We start from the raw sequence: 23,944 nt of genomic DNA on the forward strand, positions 1-23,944 counted from the left end.
TTATAAGGTGCTTGTTTTAAGTATGAAATGAAACACTTTTAACTCAAGCAGGTCAACTAGTACCCGAGAAAAAAATCTTCATTTTTGCCTGTCTCTTGGATATAGAGCATAAGGAAACCTTATGACCAGCTCTCTAGACTCTGAACAAATTACGTAAACCTCTCAGAAATACCATGAAGCCAAATGATGCATCCCATGTAAAAGGAGTGGTGCAAGGAGACAAGGGAACAGGTAAATCCCATATCTGCAGCACTCTACAATTAGCCTGCAACTTCTAAATATGCAGGGAATTTATGGACAGTTGTTACCTTCCTGCTCCTCTGTTTGTTCCTGCATGTGCTTCTCAAGCATCTGGTAGATGGAGAACCAGTGCTTGGTGGATTTCTCAGTATGGCGCTTCATGGTATTATCCAAACTCATAGACCAGCAGCTGAAACATGAGAGAAGAAGCCAAGCAGGCATTTAAGGAAACCCATTTGAAAGATCTGAAACCACAGAAGCAAAAGCTAAACATTCACTATTCTCTCCTTCCAAGTGGAGATGGAGAAGCTACCTAATTTGTCGCCTCAGGAATGTATGCCGTTGTCTCTACTGAGGTTATCTTATTTTTTTAATTTTATTTTTGAGAGAGGGAGACAGAGAGCAAGTGGGACAGGGGGAGACAGAAACAGAATCCGAAGCAGGCTCCAGGATATGAGCTGTCAGCACAGAGCCTGATGTGGGGCTCGAACCCACGAGCTGTGAGATCATGACCTGAGCTGAGGTTGGACACTTAACTGACTGAGCCACCCAGGTGTCCCTCTACTGAGGTCATTTTAAATGCTCTATTTGTTTTTTAAGTAGGCTCCATGCCCAATGTGGGGCTTGACCTCACGGCCCTGAGATCAAGAGTCAGATGCTCTACTGACTGGGCCAGCCAGGCACCCCTAATGCCCTGCTATTTAACTCTGTGATTAATAACTGAAAAGTACATTCTCTATCTTACTACAGAAACCCTGCAGAAGCAAACTATCAAAAGATGAACGTCCCTACAGCACAAGTTCAGGAGGGGAAGGGAAGTGACAGATTATCACTTACTTCAGTTCCAGTTTACGCCAACGAATGATCATCTGACTGACTAAATCGAGATGTTTCCGCAGAGACAGAGCTCGACTTGCATTCTCCTCCCAATCCTAAAACACAAAGATAAAATTTACTGCTGGGCTCTTAAATAACTCTTATGCTGATTTATCAATAGCAATGAGTGTACATCCAACGTATCTAGCTTCAAGTTGTTTCTAGTCACCTGACAGAATCAAGCAGAGCTGAGTTTAGAGGCAGGCAAAAAGTAAAGGATTTGGGAACCTGAGTGTGAATGCCTATTGCTAGACACGTGACCCCCTCCAAAGTGCAGAGCCCTAACGTGATCGTCAGGGAAGCACCAGATAGTTCAGAGGCCGTGAAAGGACTGAGGGGATGGGACGTGCAGGCACGTAGCTGGTCTGGAGGCCCACCTGGGAGCCCTGGAAGAGGGAGACTGCAGTACCAGTGGATGCTGCGTCCTACCCTTGAAAACAGGTGACACAGGCCCCTCACGTGCCCCATAAGATAATGGCTTCACCTGTAATGATCTGACCCCATGCCAGAAAAACAAAGAGGCTTATTCTTCACCAACCCAAACTATAGCTTTCTGTCCCTCTGGCAATAATGTTGCCCCAAGATCATTTTTTTCAATTGATTACAAACTAAAATGAGGAAGAGAGAGAGAGAATTATCTTACCTGTGCCTTTGCTAGAAGGATCTCTAAGCCATTCAGCAACTTTGAGATAGGACTGGAAAGTGGGAAACTACGAATTCTGTCTATTACAACCAGCAGCTGCAGGAAAAAAAAAGAAAACGAAGAAAAGATCTAGGCATCTCTGTGGGAATACAATCACTCCAAGTCACAGGCCACTGAAAAGAGGCCTGATGAAAGTTTTATGCAAAGTTTCTGCTTCACAAGCCCCTGTGAAAGCCACAGAGGCTTTCTAGGGCTGTGGATCAAAGATAAACACTTTATCTGCTGCATTACTCTGGAAAGAAGATGGACTTTGATATGAAACTTTTTTTTTTCTTTTTTTAAAGTTTATTTACTTATTTTTTTAGTAATCTCTACAGCCAATGTGGGGCTTGAACTCATGACCCTGAAATCAAGAGTCACATGCTCTTTCAACTGAGCCAGCCAGATGCCCCCAAAATAATAACTCTTAACCACTCTCCGCTGTTAAGATTTACTAAAAAACTGGTTGAAGACCACAGAGTGAGGTCTGCGTTAAAACTGCCAATCTTGGAAAAGACAGGCCTTTGCTAATGTGCGTATGTGTCTGAATAAAGAGGGCAATAATACAGCAGCATTTTAACATGTCGACAGCAAACTCTGACCAACAAATAAAATTAGCAGAATCCCAAACATCATTTATGTAACAGCAGTACAAACTGGTATGTCCATCCTGAAGTGAGTAATGTCTCACTCAAGTGGGATTCTGTAAACCTTTGTTTATATACTGAAATGTGCACATGACTGCCCTGGGAGATGGCAGAGACCACACCCTCAGTGTTCCCTCCTCACAGGCTGCCCTACCTGCTCAAGGGCTGGGTGTTCCGGCCAATCCTGCAGCAGCTGACTGACAGCCTCTGAGAAACCCTGAAGCACAGGTTGACAATGCCTTGCTTCTGGGACATTGGGGTGCTGGTAGAAGTCATAGGGCCCATCAGGCTTCACTATCAGATCTGAGGTTGCCTCACCAAAGAGAGTGTTATGGGAGAGGGTACAAGCCAAAAGCTGGCTGCCCAGGAGTTGGTCATTCAGTTCAGCTCCTGTGAAGTTAACATCAGTACAGTCAGTGCACTTAGTAGGTTGAGCCATCAAGTTACAAAGATGTCAAACACATGCTCAGAAACAATGAATTACTAGACCTAATGAAGCAGATTATGTCACAGTGCCAATCATGCCCAAAGCAACATAGGCCTAGAGGAGCAGGACCCTAGTATCATAGTAGTATCACCAAAATCTGCTAAGTTTCTCAGACATACAGAGGAACTCAGACATTGCCTGGTTGTTATTAAAAGAGTACAGAGTCTGGTTTGATGGATTCAAATTCCTGGCTTTTATAGTTGTCTTGGTAGACAGAAATGAAAATTAAAGCTTCCTGCCTAATATCAAGGAGTAACTAATGAGGTCATACAGGAAACTGAACCAAACAATATTGTGTAAGCTTGATTTCTGAATTCCCAGGTTTCTCCCAGGAATAAATGATGGGAAAAGCACTAAAGCTATTACAGGCAAATTAGAAATAATACTGAAGAACAAAACTATTTAAACTAAGTCCATATCCTTGTTTTTTAAATCCCTTCCTCCTGAAGTATTCAAATGATAAAAATCCCTTACTGCAGAATTTTAAATCAAGTTTTTTGAAGTAGCTGGAGTCTCTTAAGCTAAGGAAACTCCCTCAATAAGGAATTTAGCAAAAAAAATAGGGAGGTGATGACTTTAATTGTTCCCTAAGTAGTAATTACATTTATTTGTCCTCGTTTCCCAAGAGTATAACAAAAATGAATTGTCATACCCATCAGAGGGTAGAACTGTGTCACAAGAGATGCCCCAGTTTGATAGCAGGATAGAAACAGGCCAAGGTAATGTTTTGTCTCATGTGGTGGCAAAGTCTGTTGGTACCAGAGGGACCGAGCAAAGTTGAGGCACAGCTGCTGATGAATGAGCATCACAGCCTGCATTGAGCTCTGGGAGAGGAGGCCAGGATCTGAAGCTGCTCCCTCTTCTTGCCCATCTGAAGTTCCCTTCTTCTCCTCCAGTGTTGGTTCTACCAAAATATCTGCAAAATCCTGCCAATAACATTAGAGCAATTGAACTTCTAAAAATCAGAATCCAGTTCTACTCAAAAAGGAAGGAGGAAAGATGTTGTGTGAACACTCAAGAAAATGAAGTAGTAACTTACATATAGATATAGTAAAAAGACTGATTATAAAACCATTCAAAGGTAACACGGGTGGCATCAAGGGAACTCATTCCCAAACAAACCCTGTTACCACCACCCGACCTTTTCATGCAGTGGGAACTGCTTTCTGAACTCCCGTTCTTCCTCCTCCTCCTCGCTCAGGGCAGTCCTGGAGTTCCTGCTCCTGTATCTGTACAAGCTGTTTTCCTCCTCAGCCTTCTCTTGGGCTATGCGTTCCTGTTCATCCCACTCATTGATAATTTCCTGAAAAGTCACAATATTAGAAAGTAATTTATTTGCTTTTGCTGAAGTACTTAAACAAAGCAAGACTTGTGATCTGTTGTTGTTTTGTTTTGCTTTGTTTTGTTTAAGAGAGATGGGGGTGGGGGTGAGGGAGTGGGGAGAGGGTGCAGAGGGAGAGTATCCCAAGCAGGCTCCACATTCAGCTTGGAGCCTGATGCATGACTCTGGGATCATGACCTGAGCTGAAATCAAGAGTCAGACACTCAACCAACTGAGCCACGCAGATGCCCCAAGATTGGCTATCTTTTAATTTCTCATGAAAATAAAAGTACTATGGTTCAAAAAGAAGTAAATGCCAACATCCAAGAAACTACATTTTAGGTATAGAGAGCAAATGAACTTTGTTTTCAAACTGTGTATCTGCAGCAACCCATTTTCCAAAGCACCCCCTTACTGTAGTGCTACAATTTCACAGGTGTAAAAACTCGCTACAGTAGAGCTAATGCCATTGGAAGTTCCTGTCAGGAGCCAGCAGTGTTTTGTACTAAGGACAGGCTCTGCATAGACAATGTGGGGGTTGTAATTCAGACTATACTTGGCTAACAACTCAAGCAGCTGGCCCAAGGGTTTGGGAAAAGGAAACCTGGGCTGGGGGCAGGGTGGTTGAGGCGAACCATCAGGAAAACTGGGCTATGCCTGATCAGACACTTCTTAAATTCCCTAGTACCTCTAAGATTTTAGATCCTTAAGTTGGCAAAAACTGTAAGTTAAAGAAACCATGCAGTATTGATGAGAACTGAGGAAATGAGCACCCATCAATCAGGAAGATAATTTGTGTTAAAAACCTAAGCAATTCTGCTTTCCAGAATTTGTACCCAAAGACCTAGGTATAAGACAATTTATGGTAGTGGTGGTGTTTTCCAAGACAATAAAAAGACTACATACAAAACAAATGTTCAATGATAAGAAATTATTTAAGTATCCTCGAGCGTATCCATACAATAGAAAACTGGGCAGCCGTTCAACATGATGCAGCTGAAGAATAGCATAATTATGGAAGAAAATAATCACTAAATGCTGTTAGGTTTTTTAAAGCAAAGTATAAAACAGAATGAACTTTAGTAGTGGTTTACAGAACTCTAGTGATTTAAGGACCAGTCTCAGAGACCAGGGAGGGAACAGAATTGTTCTCAACTAAAGCAGCTCTTTTATCTACCACATATTGGGAAACTATTCTAAGATTTTTATTTTTAAAAGAGTTCTACTGCTAAAGGGGCACCCAGGTGGCATTCAACTTTTGATTTTGGCTCAGGTCATGATCTCATGGTTTATGAGATCAAGCCCCAAGATGGGCTCTGCACTGACAGCATGGAGCCTGCTTGGGATTCTCTCTCTCCCTTTTTCTCTGCTCCCCCCTGCTGCCCCTCCCCCCACAGACCCAACTCACACACAAGCAAACACATACTCTCTCTCTCTCAAAATAAACTTAAAAAAAAAAACAAGCCTAGAATGGGATGCACCAATATGTTAACAGTTTATACAGCTTTCAATGGTAAAATTTAGTGGGTTTTGTTTATATTTATTCTTTTAATTGTATAAATTAAAAACAAATTGATGGGGCGCCAGGGTGGCTCAGTCGGTTAAGCGTCCGACTTCGGCTCAGGTCACAATCTCGCAGTCCGTGAGTTCGAGCCCTGCGTCGGGCTCTGGGCTGATGGCTCAGAGCCTGGAGCCTGTTTCCGATTCTGTGTCTCCCTCTCTCTCTGCCCCTCCCCCGTTCATGCTCTGTCTCTCTCTGTCTCAAAAATAAATAAACGTTAAAAAAAAAAAAAAATTTTTTTTTAAATAAATAAATTAATTAAAAACAAATTGCTTTCGTTGGGGAAAAAAAGTTATTTTCTTAGTAAAGGTTGATACTATTACATGGCAAAACTCACCATAAATAAAATCAAAAGACAACAAAATAGGAGAAAATATTTCCAGTGTGTATCACAGATAAAGAGCTAATATCACTAATTTTTTCTAATGTCTTAAAAATTGAGGGACAAATACCCCCAAAACTAACAGCTGAATAGGAGAAAGAAAGGAACAGACACCAGATCCCACTGCCCAACCACATGGTCTCTATCTACACAGGGTACTGCCAGTGTCCTCCAGCTCCCTTTAGGAGAAGGTCAGTGCTGCCCCCTAGAAATAGGCTTACCTGGCACACGTGCCTGAAGAGCTGCAGGGCCCTCTGGTCCAGCTCTCCCTTGCACAGTACATGGGAACGCAGGTAAAGGAGGGCATTCATCAGCAGCTGCTCTCGGGTAGGACAAGGTCTCTGGCCCCTGCCTTCCAGCTCCTTTCCTCCTGAGCGCTTGAGGATCAACTTCCCAAGGCCTCGAAGAACCTCCTCTGACTTCACTGAGCATAAGGCGTCTGCATGAGCATAGTAAGTGGGGAAGGTGGGGCCCACCGATGGAAAAGCCAACAGGGATGTGGCCAGGGCACCCAGCCTGTCTGCACAGACCACACTGCCATGGAATGAAGCGTAGACCTCAGATGCCACCAGCCTCATGCCATGCTGCAACTGCAAGATGGATGCCTGCAGTGGGGCCACAGAATCTGGATAGAGGGCATACTCCTCGGCCAACCGCTTCCTGAACTGGTGGTGTGACTGCTGCCAGGAAGCCTCCTCCTTCAGAAGGTTTTGGGCCACCTGGGCAGACCGAGGCCCATCCATGTGGAGAGCCTGCAGGAGCCGTGTGAGCAGATCCTGAACAGCAGGGGCCTTGGCAATGCTGGTGACATAGTGGTGGATTTCCTGCACCAATGACTCATAGGCAGGCACCTGGGGTCTGAAGGCCTGCTTCTTCGACAGGCTGCAGATTAAGTTCTCCAGATGATCTATTCTTTGGCGAAGTAATCTAAAGGCAAATTATCACAATATGCAAATTCTGTCAGACTCAGCCCTTAGCTAGGAAAACAGAATGAAGACACATCAGCTTCTAAGGAATAACATGAAGAAAATACTGACAATTATAATGTAAATGGAGAATATAGAAAAAGCATTTATCACATGCCACACATGGTGTTACTACTCACTGAAGTAGTTGTATTACCCTACTCTTACAGACCTCTTAGGCTTTTTTTTTTTTAACATTTATTTATTTTCAAGACATACAGAGAGACAGAGTGTGAGTGGGAGAGGGGCAGAGAGAGAGGGAGATACAGAATCCGAAGCAGGCTTCAGGCTCTGAGCTGTCAGCACAGAGCCCGACGCGGGGCTTGAACCCACCAACAGAGAGATCATGACCTGAGCTGAAGTAAGATGCTTAACTGACTGAGCCATTCAGGCACCCCAGACCTTTTAGGCTTAAAGACATTAAGTGATCTCTTCAAAGTCTAAGGCCAAAGGACAGGGACAGGACTGGAGCTCAGACCTGCTACATTATACAATATTTACTAAGACAACAAACACACACAGTGCACATTATCACATCTAACTTCTGTCATGTTGAGAATAAATTCTGGCTTCAACCCTCCTGGCCTCATGAGAATCTGCCCTTCCTTTCAGAGTATTAACTTTTCCTGACAGTAACAATGGCTTTAGCATCTAATCGCCAATGTAGTTCAGAGATCTGTATCATCACCTCAAACACTGCAATTACACTGTGAAGGTCAACCTCAAAAAAAAAAAAAAATTTTTTTTTTTTTTAAGAGTCAATAAACCATCAGCACAATAACTCTGCTGTTACCTGATGTGAGGATGACAGTAACTGAGAATGACTTCATCTTCCAGGTCTCTTCCAGTGTGTAGCTGGGATGAGAGGTTTCGGGTCTTCCACTCACACTGCAGCTGGTGTAACTAATAGAAAGGGAAGAAGCTGGTCTGCTGTGCTCAGCTGTGCCCACATCCAAGAGGACAGTGCCCTGGGGAAGGGTAGAGCAACTGGATAGAAGGAACCTGGGCTCCTGAATAATCCAAGAGCAAGGGATTCTGTTCCATTAACCTGGACCACTTCATCTCAGAGCTGTTAGGTGAAGGAAACTATCTTGTTTATACCACTGAATTTATGAGACTCTGCTCTTACAGTTTTACCAACTCATATACTACTTCCATATTTTGAAGAAGAAAAATCTTATCACTATCTTTATGTATTCAGTTCCTGAATTTGCTTACAAGTTCAAATATCAAGGGATACCACATAATCTAAATCTACTTGATCCTTGAACTTTAGATAAGGAACACCAAAAGTTCAAAACCTGAGGAATCCTATACCACATCTAAAGAAATTATCCAAGTCCAAATATTCAAAACTTAGTTCAGGTAGAGGGAATCTGGACAGGAGAGATACATCAGAGGCTTAGGAAGGGCCCCTCCAAGTGCCTAAGCTTACTTAGAGGAATTCTCAAAGAGGAAAATGTAGTCTTTAGAACACACTCCCGGGAAGTCATAGGGCAGCTTATGCAAAATCACCCCATTGATGTTCTGAGCATCCAAAAGGGAATAAAAGGAGTAATATACTAAGCAAGTCCACCCAGTCAGGGATGGAGCCCATGCTCCAAACTCTCATCCCTCCATACCTCTTCCTTAGCGTACTTGAGCTTGTATTCCCTCTTCACTGCAGGGTCAAAGCGGGCCTGCGGAAGCCATGTCTGAATCTGGAGCAAGCCAAGGCTCACCCACAGGCTCCCACGCCGTGCTGGCTCGGGCAGGTCCCGCTTACCATCCCCTTCCCCAAACAAGTGGCGCAGGGAGGTAAGCAAGAGGCATAGCAGCTCTTTGGGCAGGGCCTCCTGCCCGGCCATGTCCCCAAGAGTCTGGCCCACATGCTGGAAGGTCTGCTTGTCCCCGAGCAGCAGCTGCTCACAGTTTTGCATGTATTCCTGCCGCCGGGATTCAGGGAGCAGCTCTGCCAAACCCGCCAAGTGCCGGCACAGCACAAGTCTCTGGAGCTGGGAATCCGTGTATCTGTAGGAACAAGGAGGCACTTAAGGGCTTGCACTACATCAAACGGCATTCCTTTCTCACACTATCATTCTTTTAGAAAATGACACAGCAGACTGCACTGCCAATACTTAGAGGTGAATTTCTCTTCTCAAGTAATCTTATATGCTTTTCTAAGTACCACTCTCTTGATCACAAGAAGATTAAAAGTGACAGAGGCACTGCCCAGCTTATGATAGCCTGTAATGGGCTAAAAATCTGCTGATCCAGCCAAAAAATACACTTGCTTTCACCCACCAAAACTAGCCACTACAGATGAAGTTCAGACAGACTGAGGTTCTCTCTACACACTCTATAGAAAAGATGGAGCTTTATAGTCTACCCAGGGGGCGAGAATACCTGAACTCTGCGACTGAAGGCACAGCCATGTTGGTCCAAAGCACCAAGCTGATATCCTGGAGCTGCTGGGCTCTCTCAACCCACTCTCCCAGGGTGACATGTGAGGAGGACAGGATGGGGAGGCCGCTCACATCCCAGGGACTTGCTCTGCAGCTGCTGGTCAATACTTCAAAGCAGCACTTGGAGAAGATTGCTCTACTGAGACTGCCAGGGCCCTGATGGATGGAGAGGAGTCATGTATCTTTTAGAAGATAAGTAAATGGATTTCAACAAGCGGCACTAAGCACTTCCAAGAGAAGAAAGAGAGTAAGAAAAGGAGGTTCAGGTTGCTAGGACCAGGTAAGCCTCAAACAAAGGATAGAATGGGGTCAGGTGTTAGTAGGCTTTAAAGAAACATAGACTCCATTCTCAAGGAATGAGGAACAATGGGTACTTTAGTAATGCAAGAAAATCTTTCCAACCGGGGCATGAGGAAGACCATTTTTACAACAGAGCTACAGGCATACTGCAGGGAGACTTGGAGGCAAGGAAAAGAGTTAGAAGACAACTAACTGCAAGAGCCAGGGACAAAGTTTGTCAAACCTGTGCTCCTTGGACTATTTACCTGGGACATTGTAATTGCTGTCCACAGCAAATGATAAGGTGGTTAAACACAGAAAATGGGAAACACTGTATACTCTGCAACCCTTGAGAATCCATAAGATATATCACTAAAGGCTTTGAGAAATGTTTTGCAATAAAGAAATCAATTTTGAGGGGCGCCTGGCTGGGCTAAGTTGGAAGGGCATGCGACTCTTAATCTCAGGGCCATGAGTTCAAGCTCCATGTCGGGCATAGAGATTACTAAAAATAATAATAATTTTTTAAAAATCAATTTTGACAGAGCAAGGGAATAGAAGAGTCTGAAACAAATCCATGAACATCTATAGGAATAAAGTATGATAAAGGTGGCATTTCAAATGAGAGTGGAAAGGATGAATTAGTCAAACGTGGTGTTATTATGCTGCTTTTGGAAATGCTATTTGTATAGAATAAAAAAAAAAAATTGTGTACCCATCTCACAAAACAAGATATCGAGATGTAACTGAGGACTTAAATATAAAACAAATACACAAGAAAATAATGGGAAATGGTTTTTAATTCTAGGGATAATGAAGACTTTTTTTTTTAAAGCATGACATCAAAGCCAGAAGAAAGGGACTACAATATTTGAAGAGAAAACATTATAAAACTTGAGAGACAAGAGAACACTAGAAATATATTTCCAACCTTATGGTAGATAAAGGTTTAATATACATACCATGTAAAAAGATCTTCAATAAGAAAATGGCGATAAACTCAATTTTTTTAACAAAATAAGTAATAAACATGACTGAAAACTTCAGAGAAGAAAATATACATGTGCAAAGATGTCTAATCTCAAAAATAATCACAGGACTACAAATTCAAATGGTATTTTTTAAATTGAATAATTGGTAATAATTAAAAATGTTGCTAACATCTAGTGTGCCAAAGATAGAAGAAACCGGTTCTTGTAAACATACGAATAAGTAAAACTGTGCTCTAGTCCTAAGTTCTCCTGTGGTCATCCAGAACTTTGTGACCTCCCTCTTTATGAGCTCCTAGCATGTTTAAAAAAGTAAAAAAACACACCCTAATGTTTATGGCAGCATTATCAACAATAGCCAAATATTGGAAAGAGCCCAAATGTCCACCGACTGATGAATGGATAAAGATGTGGGGTGTGTGGGTGTGTACACCTACATACATATACCCATGCACACAATGGAATATTACTCGACCATAAAAAAGAATGAAATCTTGCCATTTGCAATGATATTGATGGAGCCAGACAATATTATGCGAAGCGAAATAAGTCAGAGAGAGACAAATACCATATGATTTCACTCATACGTGAAATTCAAGGAACAAAACAAATGAACATGGATGGGGGTGTGTATGAAAAAGAGAGTTAAACCAAGAAACAGATTCTAGAGAACAAACTGAAGGTTACTGGAGGGGTTAGGGGGGTGGGGAGAAGGGGGGCATTTTCTGTGAGGAGCACTGGGTGCGATATGCAAGTCATGAAGCACTAAATTCTACACCTGAAACTAATATAATATTACACTGAATGTTAACTAACTGGAATCCAAATAAAAACCAGGAAAGAAAAAAAAAAAAGTAAAAACAAAAACCACCTGCCCAGACATTCTCAGAATAGCCATGAATCTCTTTAACTATGCAGACATTCTAACCAATGATTAAATTCCAGTTCTTGTAACATATCCACAGAAATACTAAGAGAAAGAGACAAAGATTTATGCAAGAGTAGTTGATGCAGTTATGCTTGCTATAGGAAGGAGGGAATAAAGGCAAGAAACCTCAACATTTATGAATAAGCAAGTGATCAAATAAATTCCAGCAACTAGAACAATGGAATACCTTAAAAAGAATAAGTTGGAATGACATGTTTCCATGACATGTGAACAGAGAAAGTGATCTTATTTTTGTTTATGTATACATTTAATGCAAAATACATGTAAACAAGAGGCAAAGAGGAGTTATTTCTGCAGAATTCTGATATATATACAGAGAGAGAGAGAGAGAAAGAGAGGGAGAGGGTGAGGGAGGGAGAAGAGGGAGACAGAGAAAGTGAGAGCACACATGAGCGCTGACCCTTGAACAACGCAGGGGTTAGGGGTACTAACTCCCTCCCATACAATAAAAAATCCATGTATTTAACAGTTAACTCTCCCAAACTTAACCATGTACATTACAGTAGAATAAGACACCACAGGTCTTCTCATCCTCACCCAAAGTTAGCAAAGTTGGATCCTAGAGTGACGTTCACTACTTGCTTCTCTACCCAAGAGTGCAGAATCTCCTTCCAAGTATAGTCCAGAGAAAGGCAAAGAACCACAGACAGCACCCACCCTGCAGTCCCCTCTGCCACCAAGAATCCTGCCCTGATGTTTTCCTGAATTCCTTATCCCAAGAGGGAGGCAGGTTCTCATTCTGTGGTCCTGGGCCAACTCTGGCCAGTGACTGGCCCTGCCAACCCCCCACCTCTGCCCTGCCTGGCTCCTTCACACCTCTCTCAGTTCAATACCATAGGTAGTGGGATAAGGAGTGCCAGAATCAGGTGATAGCCCTGTTGTTACAGCCTTCCTGCATCCTTCCTCCATCTTCCTTTTGCATCTAGTCATTTGGCAACTTCTACCTTACTTTTTAGTCACAATATAAAATACATATTTATCGGAAAAAAGTCCACGTGTAAGTAATCCCATGCAGTTTAAACCTGGTGTTAAGTAAGGGTCAACTGCATATATACATACGTATACACACATACATACACATTTCTATACTGTTAAAATATTTTGTAACTAGAAAAAATGGTATTTTAATTAGAGAAGAAAATGAAGACCTTTTAAAGGAAACTTTTTTTTTTTACTTTAATTCAGAATTTCCCAAATGATTTAAGACAGAATCTTTCTTTTGAAGGTATACTTCTTAACTTCCTGCAGAAAACAAAATATTGCCATCACTTATTTAGTCACTGCTCTGTCCTAGGAATAAATGTTTGTTGCTAGATCAAGAAATTTTTTCCACTATCAAATATTTTTATGACTTTATGCCAACAAACCTTCAATGTGGAGTCCAAAAGGGACTTGGGCATCTCCCTCTGCTGTACACCAGGCAGAGGGCTCCACATTAGCCAGTACTCTGGATTTGTAGTAACAGTACTGCTCCAGAAAGACATAAATGTGGAATTAAATAAGTCAGACCACAAGGAAATAATTTCTTCAGTAGACACCTAGAGATAAATAGATAAGAGCATATTTGAGAAAAATCCATAAATCAAGTTATGAGGTCTCTCTTTTAGAAGACTTATCTAAAATTAACATGGGTTTAAAGATATTAATTCTAATGTTGCTGATTTTCTGCCACCCGGTCATCTTGGTTAAGTCATTTATCCTGTTTATAATTTTATAAAACGGAGATCTGCCTTTAGAAGGTAAATGAGAAAATACAAGTGAATCAAACAATTATAATGTACCAGCAAAACAGATAAATGAATAAACCATCATTAGAATATTAAGTAATGAACGGTACTTGGGTGGCTCAGTCGGTTGAGCATCTGACTCTTGACTTCGGCTCAGGTAATGATCTCACAGTTCGTGGGTTCAAGCTTTCAATGAACCCACCTCAAGCACTGACAGTGCGAAGCCTGCTTGGGATTCTCTCTCTACCTCCCTCTCTGCCCCTATCCCGCTCTTTCTGTCTCTCTCTCAAAATAAACATTAAGTAATGAAGTTGACTATAGTTTGCCACCATTCATATTCAATAGCTATTCTTGGAGGAGAGAGTAAAACACTCTCATGATATATTTTTACATAAACAATAAAAAATAAATATTTTAGCCTCATTTAACTGGAAACCAAATAGAATGATTCTGTGATAAGAGGTGAGAAATACCCAGGTAATTACTGCAAATGACATTCAAAATTTTCCCTTTTGAAAGTTAATTAAGACTAGAGTTTACAACATGGGATTGCAAAATTTTTATTTTATTTAATTTATTTATTTTTTAAACATTTTTTTTTAAATCTTTACTTATTTTTGAGAGAGAGACACAGCGTGAGCAGGGGAGGAACAGAGAGAGGAGACACAGAATCCAAAGCAGGCTCCAGGCTCCAAGCTGTCAGCACAGAGCCTGACGCAGGGCTTGAACCCACGAACTGCGAGATCATCACCTGACCTGAGCCGAAGTCAGACACTTAGCCACTCAGGCACCCCGGGATTGCAAAATTAAATAAATAAACCATTCTGCAACCAGTCTGCCACAGAAAGTCTAATTGGCTTATAGTATAAAGAAGGCTTATTTCCCTTTTTGGTTTTGGTTTTTACCTTCTGATGGTGCAGTAAGTACCAAAAGGCTTGAAGCTCTTGTGGAGCAATTGGTGTGTGCTTAAGACAAAATAGGATGTGAGGACTTCTCTCCTGATCTGTCTGGGGTTGCTGATTTTTGCTGGACCTGTTCCAAAAATAAAGAGAAAGAGAGGATGCACTATAGGCTATCAATAAACTGCTAAAAATCTGTTATGTATGGGAAGATGGAACACACAAAACTTACAGTGAGTGCATTTACTGAAACACAAAGAAGCAATTCTGCTGGAAAAATACCTAGTAACTTATAGAGGTGGAGTCAAAACAGGCAAAGAATCTTCAAGAAGTTACAGCTTTCCAGAGTGGCAACTGACTTCTCTCTGTTTCAGTAAGACTATTCCCCTTTAAGACAAGTCTATGCTTTGTTTCACACGTAGCATACGTAGAATAACCTAACAACAACAAAAAAATCTCCCCTGAGGAAAATGGCTTACCTTCTTAGGCAAGCTTGTGTCATAAAATCAGCTGTCACTTTGTACTGCCAAAGCAGAGCCAGGTACTCCATTGCAGGCCACAACTGAACACTCCTGGTGAGTTGGATTAAGGAGGTAAAGTCTGGTTGGAACAGGGAGGAAGCTTCATTGTGCTTTTTCTCCAGAAAACCAAGTGAAATTCCTTTGGCTTTTAGTTCTAAACAGTGAGCATTCACAAGATCCTTCAGCTCATCTGGACAAAAAGACACAAGTGATATTACAGAATAATGGTCAGTAGTATAGGCTCAGATTCCCAACCACTAGTTACGTAACTGTGAGCTTAGCCTGAGCTTGAGTTTTATACCTGTGAAATGATATTATTATTACCTGCACAATTCTAATGACAGAATTAAACAGTATATATAAAGTTCAGTTCTATGCCTGACGCTTATTTAACGACAGTTATAGTATACAAAAAAAAAAAAAAAGGAAAAGAAAAAAGAAACAGAAAAAAAGAAAATCTATGTGAAAAACTTAAAATTTTTTGGCTGCAGAGCAGCAGATACTTTTAGAGCAACTGTTAGCAGGATAACTCTAAAGCAGATTACCTGGGTTGACATCTTCCAGAATATTAGCTCTGAGGACCAGCCCCCACGCCTGCAAGAGACTTTTCTTTAAAGTCCATTTAGAAGCAACCACTTGGAGACGATTAACGTCTTCCCACCATCCACTTTCCCCAAGGGCAGGCATCCACTCCCTGATGGCAAGTGCTTTGTTAAGTACTTTCAATTGAGAAAAACACTCTACCACCAGCTTGTTCTGAAACAACAAAACCCAGCAGAATCTATTACAGAGGAGAAATGCAGATTTTAGCAGCCTATTCATGTCTCAAAAAATTTTAAATATTTCCACAATTCTTCTAGAAAACATAAGGTTTGTCTATTGTTGCTCTCAGGAGATTTTACAGTAATCAAATTAAAACTCTATCCAGACTTAATACTCTCAAGAATAAACAAAAATGTTAACACTTAACAAATCAATTAAGAGTATTCAGCAAACATTTATGAGTCTAGATGAATGGCAGTTCCCATGTTACAGAACTCCAGATTTGAGCATAAGAGCTCAAATCTTTGTGTTTGCTACATGTTTCCAAGTTGTACCTTAAAAGGAAATGGCCGTCCCAGGAACTTTTGCAACTTCTTTACACCAGTGAAGCCGCCAGTTGGGCTCCCCAAGCAATTCTGAATATGTTCTGAGACAGTCTGAACCTCTTTGTAGTATCTGTAAAGAAGGGAAAAGGCGCAGAGGGATGTTAAGAAAAGGGGGAAGTGCTGGATAGTAAGAGACATCATTTAACATTTTGTATTTGATTTCCATTCACCAAAAGGCCATGGGAATAAGCCAAAATAAAGCAAGAAGAAAGTTTCAACTCCAAACCCTCTTCTCTTTATCATCATCAGTACTGTAGATATTGAGTTATTACTCCAAATAGGAGTCTTACTTGTCTTCATGGTTCATTAGGAGTTGAGGGATCTGACGGACCAGATGTTTTAAAACCCAGTGCCAATGAAGGGCAAGCAGGGCCAGGCCTGAGGCATCCACTTTTACTGTGTCAGCTATGGTCCAAAACCGGTCCCGCCACCGCAGGGAATCCAAGATCTAAAAACAGAGCAAACCACACTCACACAAACCTCTCAGTAAGACACAGATTTCAATTGTTAATCAATACTCAACATACACCCATGAAAGGTGTAGCATTCAGTTGAAATATTTTTAGGGACATTAAAGCAGTCAGAGAAGACAAAGATTCTCCCCCCAAGTACTTAAAGTTCAGAACTATTTCCTTAGGGAAAATGGAATTATTGAGTCACATGGTAAGTGTACATATAGTTTTATTAAAAAACTGCCAACTTTTCTTATAAAGCAGCTGCATTCCAACCAGCAGCACAGGCGAATTCCAGTTGTTCTGTTTCCTTGCCAATACTTGCTACTGTTAGTGATTTTAACTTTAGCCATTTTGGTGCATGGCACCTCACTTACATTTCTTTGATAACTAATGATGTTGGAATTTTTTAAGTTCTTACTGGGCATTCATGTATCTTCTGAGAAGTATCTATTCAAATCATCTTGCTCATTTAAAAAGTTGGGTGGTGTTATTAGTTTGCTTGTATAATTTATGGTATCTATAATCTAGAATTATACTTTTATGTAATTTACATACAAACAAAATACAGCCCAATTTTCAAGTTTCTCCCAGTGTTTTCATTTTCTTAAAGGTATCTATTAAGAAAGTTTTTTGGGGAGACTCTTAAATAGGGAGAACAAATTTAGGGTGGGAGCAAGGGAGAAGAAGGAAATACAAAAGAATATGAAGAAAGGCTCAAGGATATTGTATATGTTCATTATCGTGGTAATGGCTTCCAAGGTGTGTACATGTCAAAACATAAAATTGTACACTTCAAATATATGCTCTTCATGATAGGTCAGTTGTATACTCATTAAGCTTTAAAATATGTATATATATATTTAAAACTGTTAAGAACTAAATTTCTCAAATAATATTGGACATATAACAACATTGTAGTTTATCTCACCCTTAAGAGTCTTAAACATTTGTCTTGGCACAAAAATTAATATAGATACATTTCCTCACCTCCATGACACTGACATCAGACACCATCCCCTGGGAGGACTGTACCCAGAGCAGGATTAGTGCATCACCAAGTTCAAAAAAAGCAGCAAGATTGACCACAATTTCATGGGGCAGGCTGTGATAGCTCTCTGGATCTTAGAGTTGACATAAATAAGAACATTCCATCAGATTTAAATTCATCTCTAGATATTTTCAAACTCAACAGTAATATGAACTTAACTCCATCTCCAGTACGGTCAATTTTGAAAGGTCACAATTGAAAGCAAATTCTTAGCCTACCATTATCATATTAAACATAACTGATCAGGTATGTATACCTATAGATGTTTATAACCTCTTACTGAAAAATGGAAATTATAGAGCATTAATGCATATTTTATACAAGTACTTCTTTAAATATAAAACAAGATGTGTATATATGTTTGAATGGATGAAGAGCACAGACAGGTGAGAAGATACAAATCAATGTACTATTAACAATAACGGCTTCAAAGGCAGACTTCTATCTTTTCAATTAAAAAAAATAAAGGATGAAGAAAGAACCTATAACCAAATACTTAGCAGCATGAACTTTTTGAGCCAACATCTAGATTTCAAACTCTAGCTCTGTTACTTGCTAGAGATGTGACCTTGAGCATCTCTGTGCCTCCCTTTTCTCTTTCACAGCATGGGACCTACACCACATAAGGTTGCTATAAAAAGTAAATGAAATCAAAGACATGTAAAAAGCAGTTAGGTGTTACTACTGAATAAGGGGATGTGTTTAAAATCAGTCCAGCAAATCAAAAGGAAATTAGTGAAATGGCAGCAGCTGCTTAAGGTCTCTTCACTTTAGAGACATTATGTGATCAGATGCATTAACTCAAGAATACAAAAGGGAAACCTCTCACCTTTATGGAATTCAAAGGACATTCTCAAAACACTATTTCTTAACTTTTTGCCACCAACAGAAACCAAATTTGCTTCAGTAAATATCCGTTTTTCCCGGTCAAGATATATGATTGTCCTGAAATGAGATTAAATAACATAATAAATAGTATTGGTTATTGGTGAATACTACTTTGAAATCACATCCTCTACCTGCTGAAATCTTGAGAACATCAATCTCCTTCAACCTGCCATTCCTCTCCAGCCCCTGAAAATTCTGGACTAGAGACATGGAGGTGTAGTGATGACAACTGAGTTGGTGGTAGCACGGGGCAGAAGACAGACGGCCTGGAAAAGCTCCACCTAGGAAGACTGCCAGGCCTCACGCTTGCTCTGCCATGATCTGACAAACTGCACTGGGAACTCTTAAAAGTGGCCATCATAAAATTAATCTCTGGTGTTAGAAGTCACCAGGGGAGGAACAAGGGGAGGGGAGACAAGGGGGCCTTTGAGGTGCTAGTTCACATCACACGCATGAGTTCACTTTGTGAAAATTCATCAAAACCAAATATGCTCATTATTAATAACAGTGTACTTTACTGTAATGCACATTATACCTCATCATAAAGTTATTTTTAAAAACCTATTACATTAACACTGATGGCTAATTAAAAAAATACTCTGACTCTTGAGAACAAACAGAGGGCTGCTGGAGGGGTTGTGGGAGGGGGGATGGGCTAAATGGGTAAGAGGCATTAAGGAATCTACTCCTGAAATCATTGTTGCACTAACTTGGATGTAAATGAAAAATAAATTATTTAATAAAAAAAAATACTCTGGCCATTACATTAAATGTGAGAAAAGACCGGCTTATATCACAATTAAGTAAATTTATATGTTGACTGTGTGTGTAAGCATGCAGGGGCTACATATCTCTGCAGCATTTGAGGATGGAAAATGATGTGGACACAACACTGAGGATAGGACCTACGAGAAAATGAGCACGTGAAAATGGGAGGAGCTGCCAAGAATCATGAACAGAAAACAATAGAAACATAACTACCCTATGATAAAGGATTAATTGTAACATAAACACATTAAAGTTAAGCTAGTACCTCTTAAAGCATCTTGTTAAATTATTAAGAACTTGCAAAATTTATAGGCATTTTGACATCAGAGTCAGAATTACTTCACTGAGCACGGAGCATGATGTGACAGAGTTTAGAAAAGGCATGATTTGTGAAGCTATGGTGTACAGTGAGGCAAACACTACCCAGAATAGCAGGCTTCACCTACTTGTTTGCAACAGACTCTAAAAGGGCAAAGAGCTGCTCAGGCTGATCGGTTTGTGGGTCAAAGTCCATCGAATTTCTAATGATGTCCAAAGCCTGTATATTCCACCGGGGGTCCAAAGGGATCACAAATTCATCTGGTTTAAGAAACAAAAAACGAAATTTTGGAATTAAACTCCTTGCCTAGCAAATTTCAGTTGAAGATTTTTCTTGGTCCTAATTTGATCACATTGAGTCCTGATGGGGAAGACAAAGAACAGGAAAATGTTGGTTTCGGCCCATAATACTAGAAAAGTAAGGTTCAACTGCTTCTACACTATTTCCTTTCTAAATGCAAAATTTCTACTAATCCTGAAAATTCATTCTGCTTTAGGACGAAGGTAGTTCCTGTTACAACATAAACATTATGACCAATACATTCACCTGCTCAGGTCCCACAGTGGGTCAGAAAAGAATCCATGAGCTTAATCACCCAATCTGTGCTCATTAACCGCAAAAAAACTAACTCACATGGTGGAAAAATGAATGAATATATTTCTCATTGTTTGCTTTCAGTAAGAAAAACAACTCAAGATTATTTCGCTTAAAAGCCAAAAACCATTTCTTTACAATAACAGAATATGGTGTTTGCTGCTACCTCACACTTCTTTGGCTTAAACTTGACACTTCTTTTGTAAAGCAGCAGTGCTCAGATCTGACCCCTTTCCAGAGGTTGTGAGAACCCAGGGAAGGGAGGTAAGACAAAACAACGGTAACATTACGTTGAAGATGGCTAGGTAGGTCAGTGGAGCACAAGGTTTAACGGTATCCACCATACGGTAGACTAACAAATGCCTACTGTGAACAGCAAAGTACATGTAAGAGGGAGCGCATGTTCCAAAGTCCAGGAAGACTACACAATCCAGAGCTACACATTTGAAAAGGAAGACAAAGGCATACCTAGTATGTTCCAATAATGGGCAAATGATATCTGCTAAAAAGGGAACCTGCTATTCTACTCTGGAACTGTGTTCCCAATAACCAAAAATCCCACATACTTGGGAAGCCATGATTTAGTTCAGCCACAACATGACCACTACGGTAGTTTTCCCTGTTTGTTTTCTTCCCAACATTTACCTTGTTAACCTTTAGCGTAGATAAGGTAATTGGTTTAGCACAAAAGCATCATATTTTCTTCTAAACCAAATGGCAATGGTATGTTTTGGTCAGAATCAAATGAAGATGGGGTGGGAAATTAAAAGCCTGGTTCTGTCAAAATGTCCCTAATTTCCTTATTCTTTTTAAGAGAGAGAAAGACATGCGCACGCGTGCAGCAGGGGCAGAGAGAGGGAGAGAGAATCCCAAGCAGGCCCCTGCACTGTCAGTGCAGAGCCCGATGCTGGTCTTGAACCCACGAACTTCAAGATCATGACCTGAACTGAAACCAAGAGTCGGATGCTTAACTGACTGAGCCACCCAGGTGCCCCTAATTCCCGTATTTTTAAAACACAGTCAATGAGTATGAATGATGGGTCCCAAATGAACAAGCCAGTTGTGGCTGAGTTGGGACCAGAGACCAGTCTTCCACTCCTGTGTTCTACCTTCTATGCTTGTATATCATCATCCTCTTTCAAAGACTAAAGGATACAATGGATAGTTTCTAACAAAGAAGAGGAATTTGCATCTGGATACTTTGAGTCTTCTAAATATTACTGTTATCACAGTGGTAGTTCCGTCAGGTCTTTTTCCATGAACTCAATGGAGCAATTTCCTAAACTATGCTGAGAACTCAAAATCAAATCTCGTGCAGTACCTGTTATATTTGGTTGTAATATTTTGATGACATTACTGACCCCAGCTGAGAGAGAATTTGAGTAAAAATTCCTAAGTGATGCAGCACTGGCTTCCAAATGAATCTGTATTGATTCTGTGGAGGAAGGAGAAGCAAATGTTAATATCTAAAGTAGGGCTGTCCAGGTAAACTTTTTGCGATGGAAAGAAACATCCTATAGTTGCACTGTCAGGGTAGCCACTAGTCACACGTTAGTAAGCACTTGAAATGTGGTCAGTACAACTAAGGACTGGATTAAAAAAAATTTTTTTTAATGTTTATTTATTTTTGAGAAAGAAAGAGCATGAGCAGGGGAGGGGCAGAGAGAGGGAGACACAGAATCTGAAGCAGGCTCCAGGCTCTGAGTTGTCAACATAGAGCCTGACATGGGGCTCAAACCCATGAACAGAGATCATGACCTGAGCTGAAGTCAGATGCTTAACCGAATGAGCCACCCAGGCACCCCAAAGGACTGGATTTTAGATTTTATTTCATTTTAATTAACTCATATTTACATTTCAGTAGCCATCTGTGGCTAGTAGCTCTCATATAGGACAATGCAGATAAGAATTTATAAATTCTCTATACATTTGTAGACAGATCACATATACCATACAATATACACATCTTCTGGCTAATTTCTCATGGATAGAAAGGTTCATATAAACTCAGTTACTTTAGGCAACAAGCTGTATCAACAAATTCCATGCTCTGTACTTTGCAACCCATGCAATGTTGTTACTGTTGGATTTTTCCTCTTAAAATGAAAGAAGTACAAAGAAATTAAGCATGAAAAATTAGAGCACTGGAATGAAAACACAAGTCTCTTATGCACTTTTAGGGGAAATGAATTGACCAAAAGCAACCTTTCCCAGACAGTAATGTTGTGCAGCAATAGTACAGAAGCATGTTCAAAAAATAATTAGTAACATAATATAGTACATTTTCTTTTTGGATAGGTGGAAAGATACTGAAATGAATTACATGGGAGCAAAGTTTCTCTTAGGACACATCTAAGAGCAGATATGTTCCTTAATTTTTTAACAGTTATACAAACAGAAATACCAGGTCACAAATTTCTTGCTAGGAGATCTTCCAGATATAATTTTAACAGTGTCCTCACAGAATAACACAGCTGCTGAGGCACAAAAATAGGGTAGGGGTAAATATATTCACTTATTACATATACAAAGTAAGCTTTTTGACTCACCAAGCCCCTGTGGTATATTCTTGGCTAAATGATAAAGCCATTTAACTCTGAGCACCCAATCTTGATTGGTTGCTCTTTCTATAAGCAATTTAACAGCCATGGCCAGAACATCTGGTTCATCAATCCAGTAAGTAGCCACTTCGATTGAACCGAATTTCAAGCTCTCAGGGTTAGAGGACTGCATAATTTTCTCCAAGTCTGGTAAGGTAAGAGGCTGAATCCTGAAATTAATTAGAACAGCAAGGCAAAGTCAGTACTAGAATGAACTTACATTTTATATTTCAAAGAACTAGGTAAATAACTTTGCAAACAATGGATCAAAGAGGTAATGGGGGGGGCGCCTGGGTGGCTTGGTCGGTTAAGCGTCCGACTTCGGCTCAGGTCATGATCTCACGGTCCGTGAGTTCGAGCCCCGCGTCGGGCTCTGCGCTGACAGCTCAGAGCCTGGAGCCTGTTTCAGATGCTGTGTCTCCCTCTCTCTCTGCTCCTCCCCTGTTCATGCTCTGTCTCTCTCTGTCTCAAAAATTAAAAAAAAAAAAAAAAAAAAAAAAAAAAAAAAAAAAAAAGAGGTAATGGGGAAAAGATAAAGTCCCCTTCAAAGGAGGACAAGTAAAACATTATGAAGTGAATAATAAATAGGAAGGAATATTGCAACGAACAAGGAAACTATGACAGCTGGGTGATAAATGACCACACAACATTCTGGTCAGACATGCTTTGTCATGACCATTATCATTAAAAAAAAAAAAAAAAAAGCCAAGATGCCAGAGAGATACAACCTCAAGGCTCCACTAACCTGGCCCAGCTGCTGGTTTTCATGCTCATCCTGTTAAGGCAATATACTAAGACTTGTCCATCACTTCGGACTCTAGAGAGGTGAGAATCTTCTGTAGCAAAGATTGCTGAGGGCAGAGAATCTGGCCACAGGCCCATGGCAAGGATGGAGTTACCCCAGGTTTCATGGGCTCGTAGAGAAAAAATATGTTTCTCCAGTAAAGCCTGCACAAGCTGGTAGGAGATAAAAACACGTGGTATACAAGCAACAACATGTAAGTGCTAATACCAAAAACTAGCCCAGTAATAATAGTTTTCCAGGCCCCGGTAGTTGTTGTCATATTGTAACGTACACATCCTTCAATTTTCAACATTACAGGGTAAATTCCACTTTTTCTAATGATAGCTAAGTTTCCAAGAAGTAAATACTGT

The 23,944-nt window shown here is 40.5% G+C and overlaps 1 protein-coding gene across 1 annotated transcript in view; it reads right to left on the bottom strand.

The window, feature by feature from the left end:
• Nucleotides 1–23,944, bottom strand: part of MDN1 (midasin AAA ATPase 1) — a 175,456-nt gene that overhangs the window by 41,418 nt on the left and 110,094 nt on the right. Inside the window, exons 48-69 of the mRNA XM_058734705.1 lie at nucleotides 23,535–23,746; nucleotides 22,739–22,959; nucleotides 21,511–21,624; nucleotides 19,723–19,855; nucleotides 18,450–18,565; nucleotides 17,560–17,693; nucleotides 16,408–16,565; nucleotides 16,067–16,187; nucleotides 15,515–15,725; nucleotides 14,928–15,159; nucleotides 14,455–14,581; nucleotides 13,190–13,360; nucleotides 9,547–9,761; nucleotides 8,784–9,171; nucleotides 7,955–8,064; nucleotides 6,418–7,123; nucleotides 4,074–4,235; nucleotides 3,585–3,858; nucleotides 2,600–2,835; nucleotides 1,760–1,855; nucleotides 1,078–1,172; nucleotides 309–430 (exon numbers count right to left, since the gene is read on the bottom strand). Coding sequence (XP_058590688.1) covers nucleotides 309–430; nucleotides 1,078–1,172; nucleotides 1,760–1,855; nucleotides 2,600–2,835; nucleotides 3,585–3,858; nucleotides 4,074–4,235; nucleotides 6,418–7,123; nucleotides 7,955–8,064; nucleotides 8,784–9,171; nucleotides 9,547–9,761; nucleotides 13,190–13,360; nucleotides 14,455–14,581; nucleotides 14,928–15,159; nucleotides 15,515–15,725; nucleotides 16,067–16,187; nucleotides 16,408–16,565; nucleotides 17,560–17,693; nucleotides 18,450–18,565; nucleotides 19,723–19,855; nucleotides 21,511–21,624; nucleotides 22,739–22,959; nucleotides 23,535–23,746 — 4,354 coding nt within the window. The remainder of the gene's footprint in view (nucleotides 1–308; nucleotides 431–1,077; nucleotides 1,173–1,759; nucleotides 1,856–2,599; nucleotides 2,836–3,584; nucleotides 3,859–4,073; nucleotides 4,236–6,417; nucleotides 7,124–7,954; nucleotides 8,065–8,783; nucleotides 9,172–9,546; nucleotides 9,762–13,189; nucleotides 13,361–14,454; nucleotides 14,582–14,927; nucleotides 15,160–15,514; nucleotides 15,726–16,066; nucleotides 16,188–16,407; nucleotides 16,566–17,559; nucleotides 17,694–18,449; nucleotides 18,566–19,722; nucleotides 19,856–21,510; nucleotides 21,625–22,738; nucleotides 22,960–23,534; nucleotides 23,747–23,944) is intronic.

Source organism: Neofelis nebulosa, chromosome 6 (genome assembly GCF_028018385.1).
Source record: "Neofelis nebulosa isolate mNeoNeb1 chromosome 6, mNeoNeb1.pri, whole genome shotgun sequence".
Classification (NCBI taxonomy): Eukaryota; Metazoa; Chordata; class Mammalia; order Carnivora; family Felidae; genus Neofelis; species Neofelis nebulosa.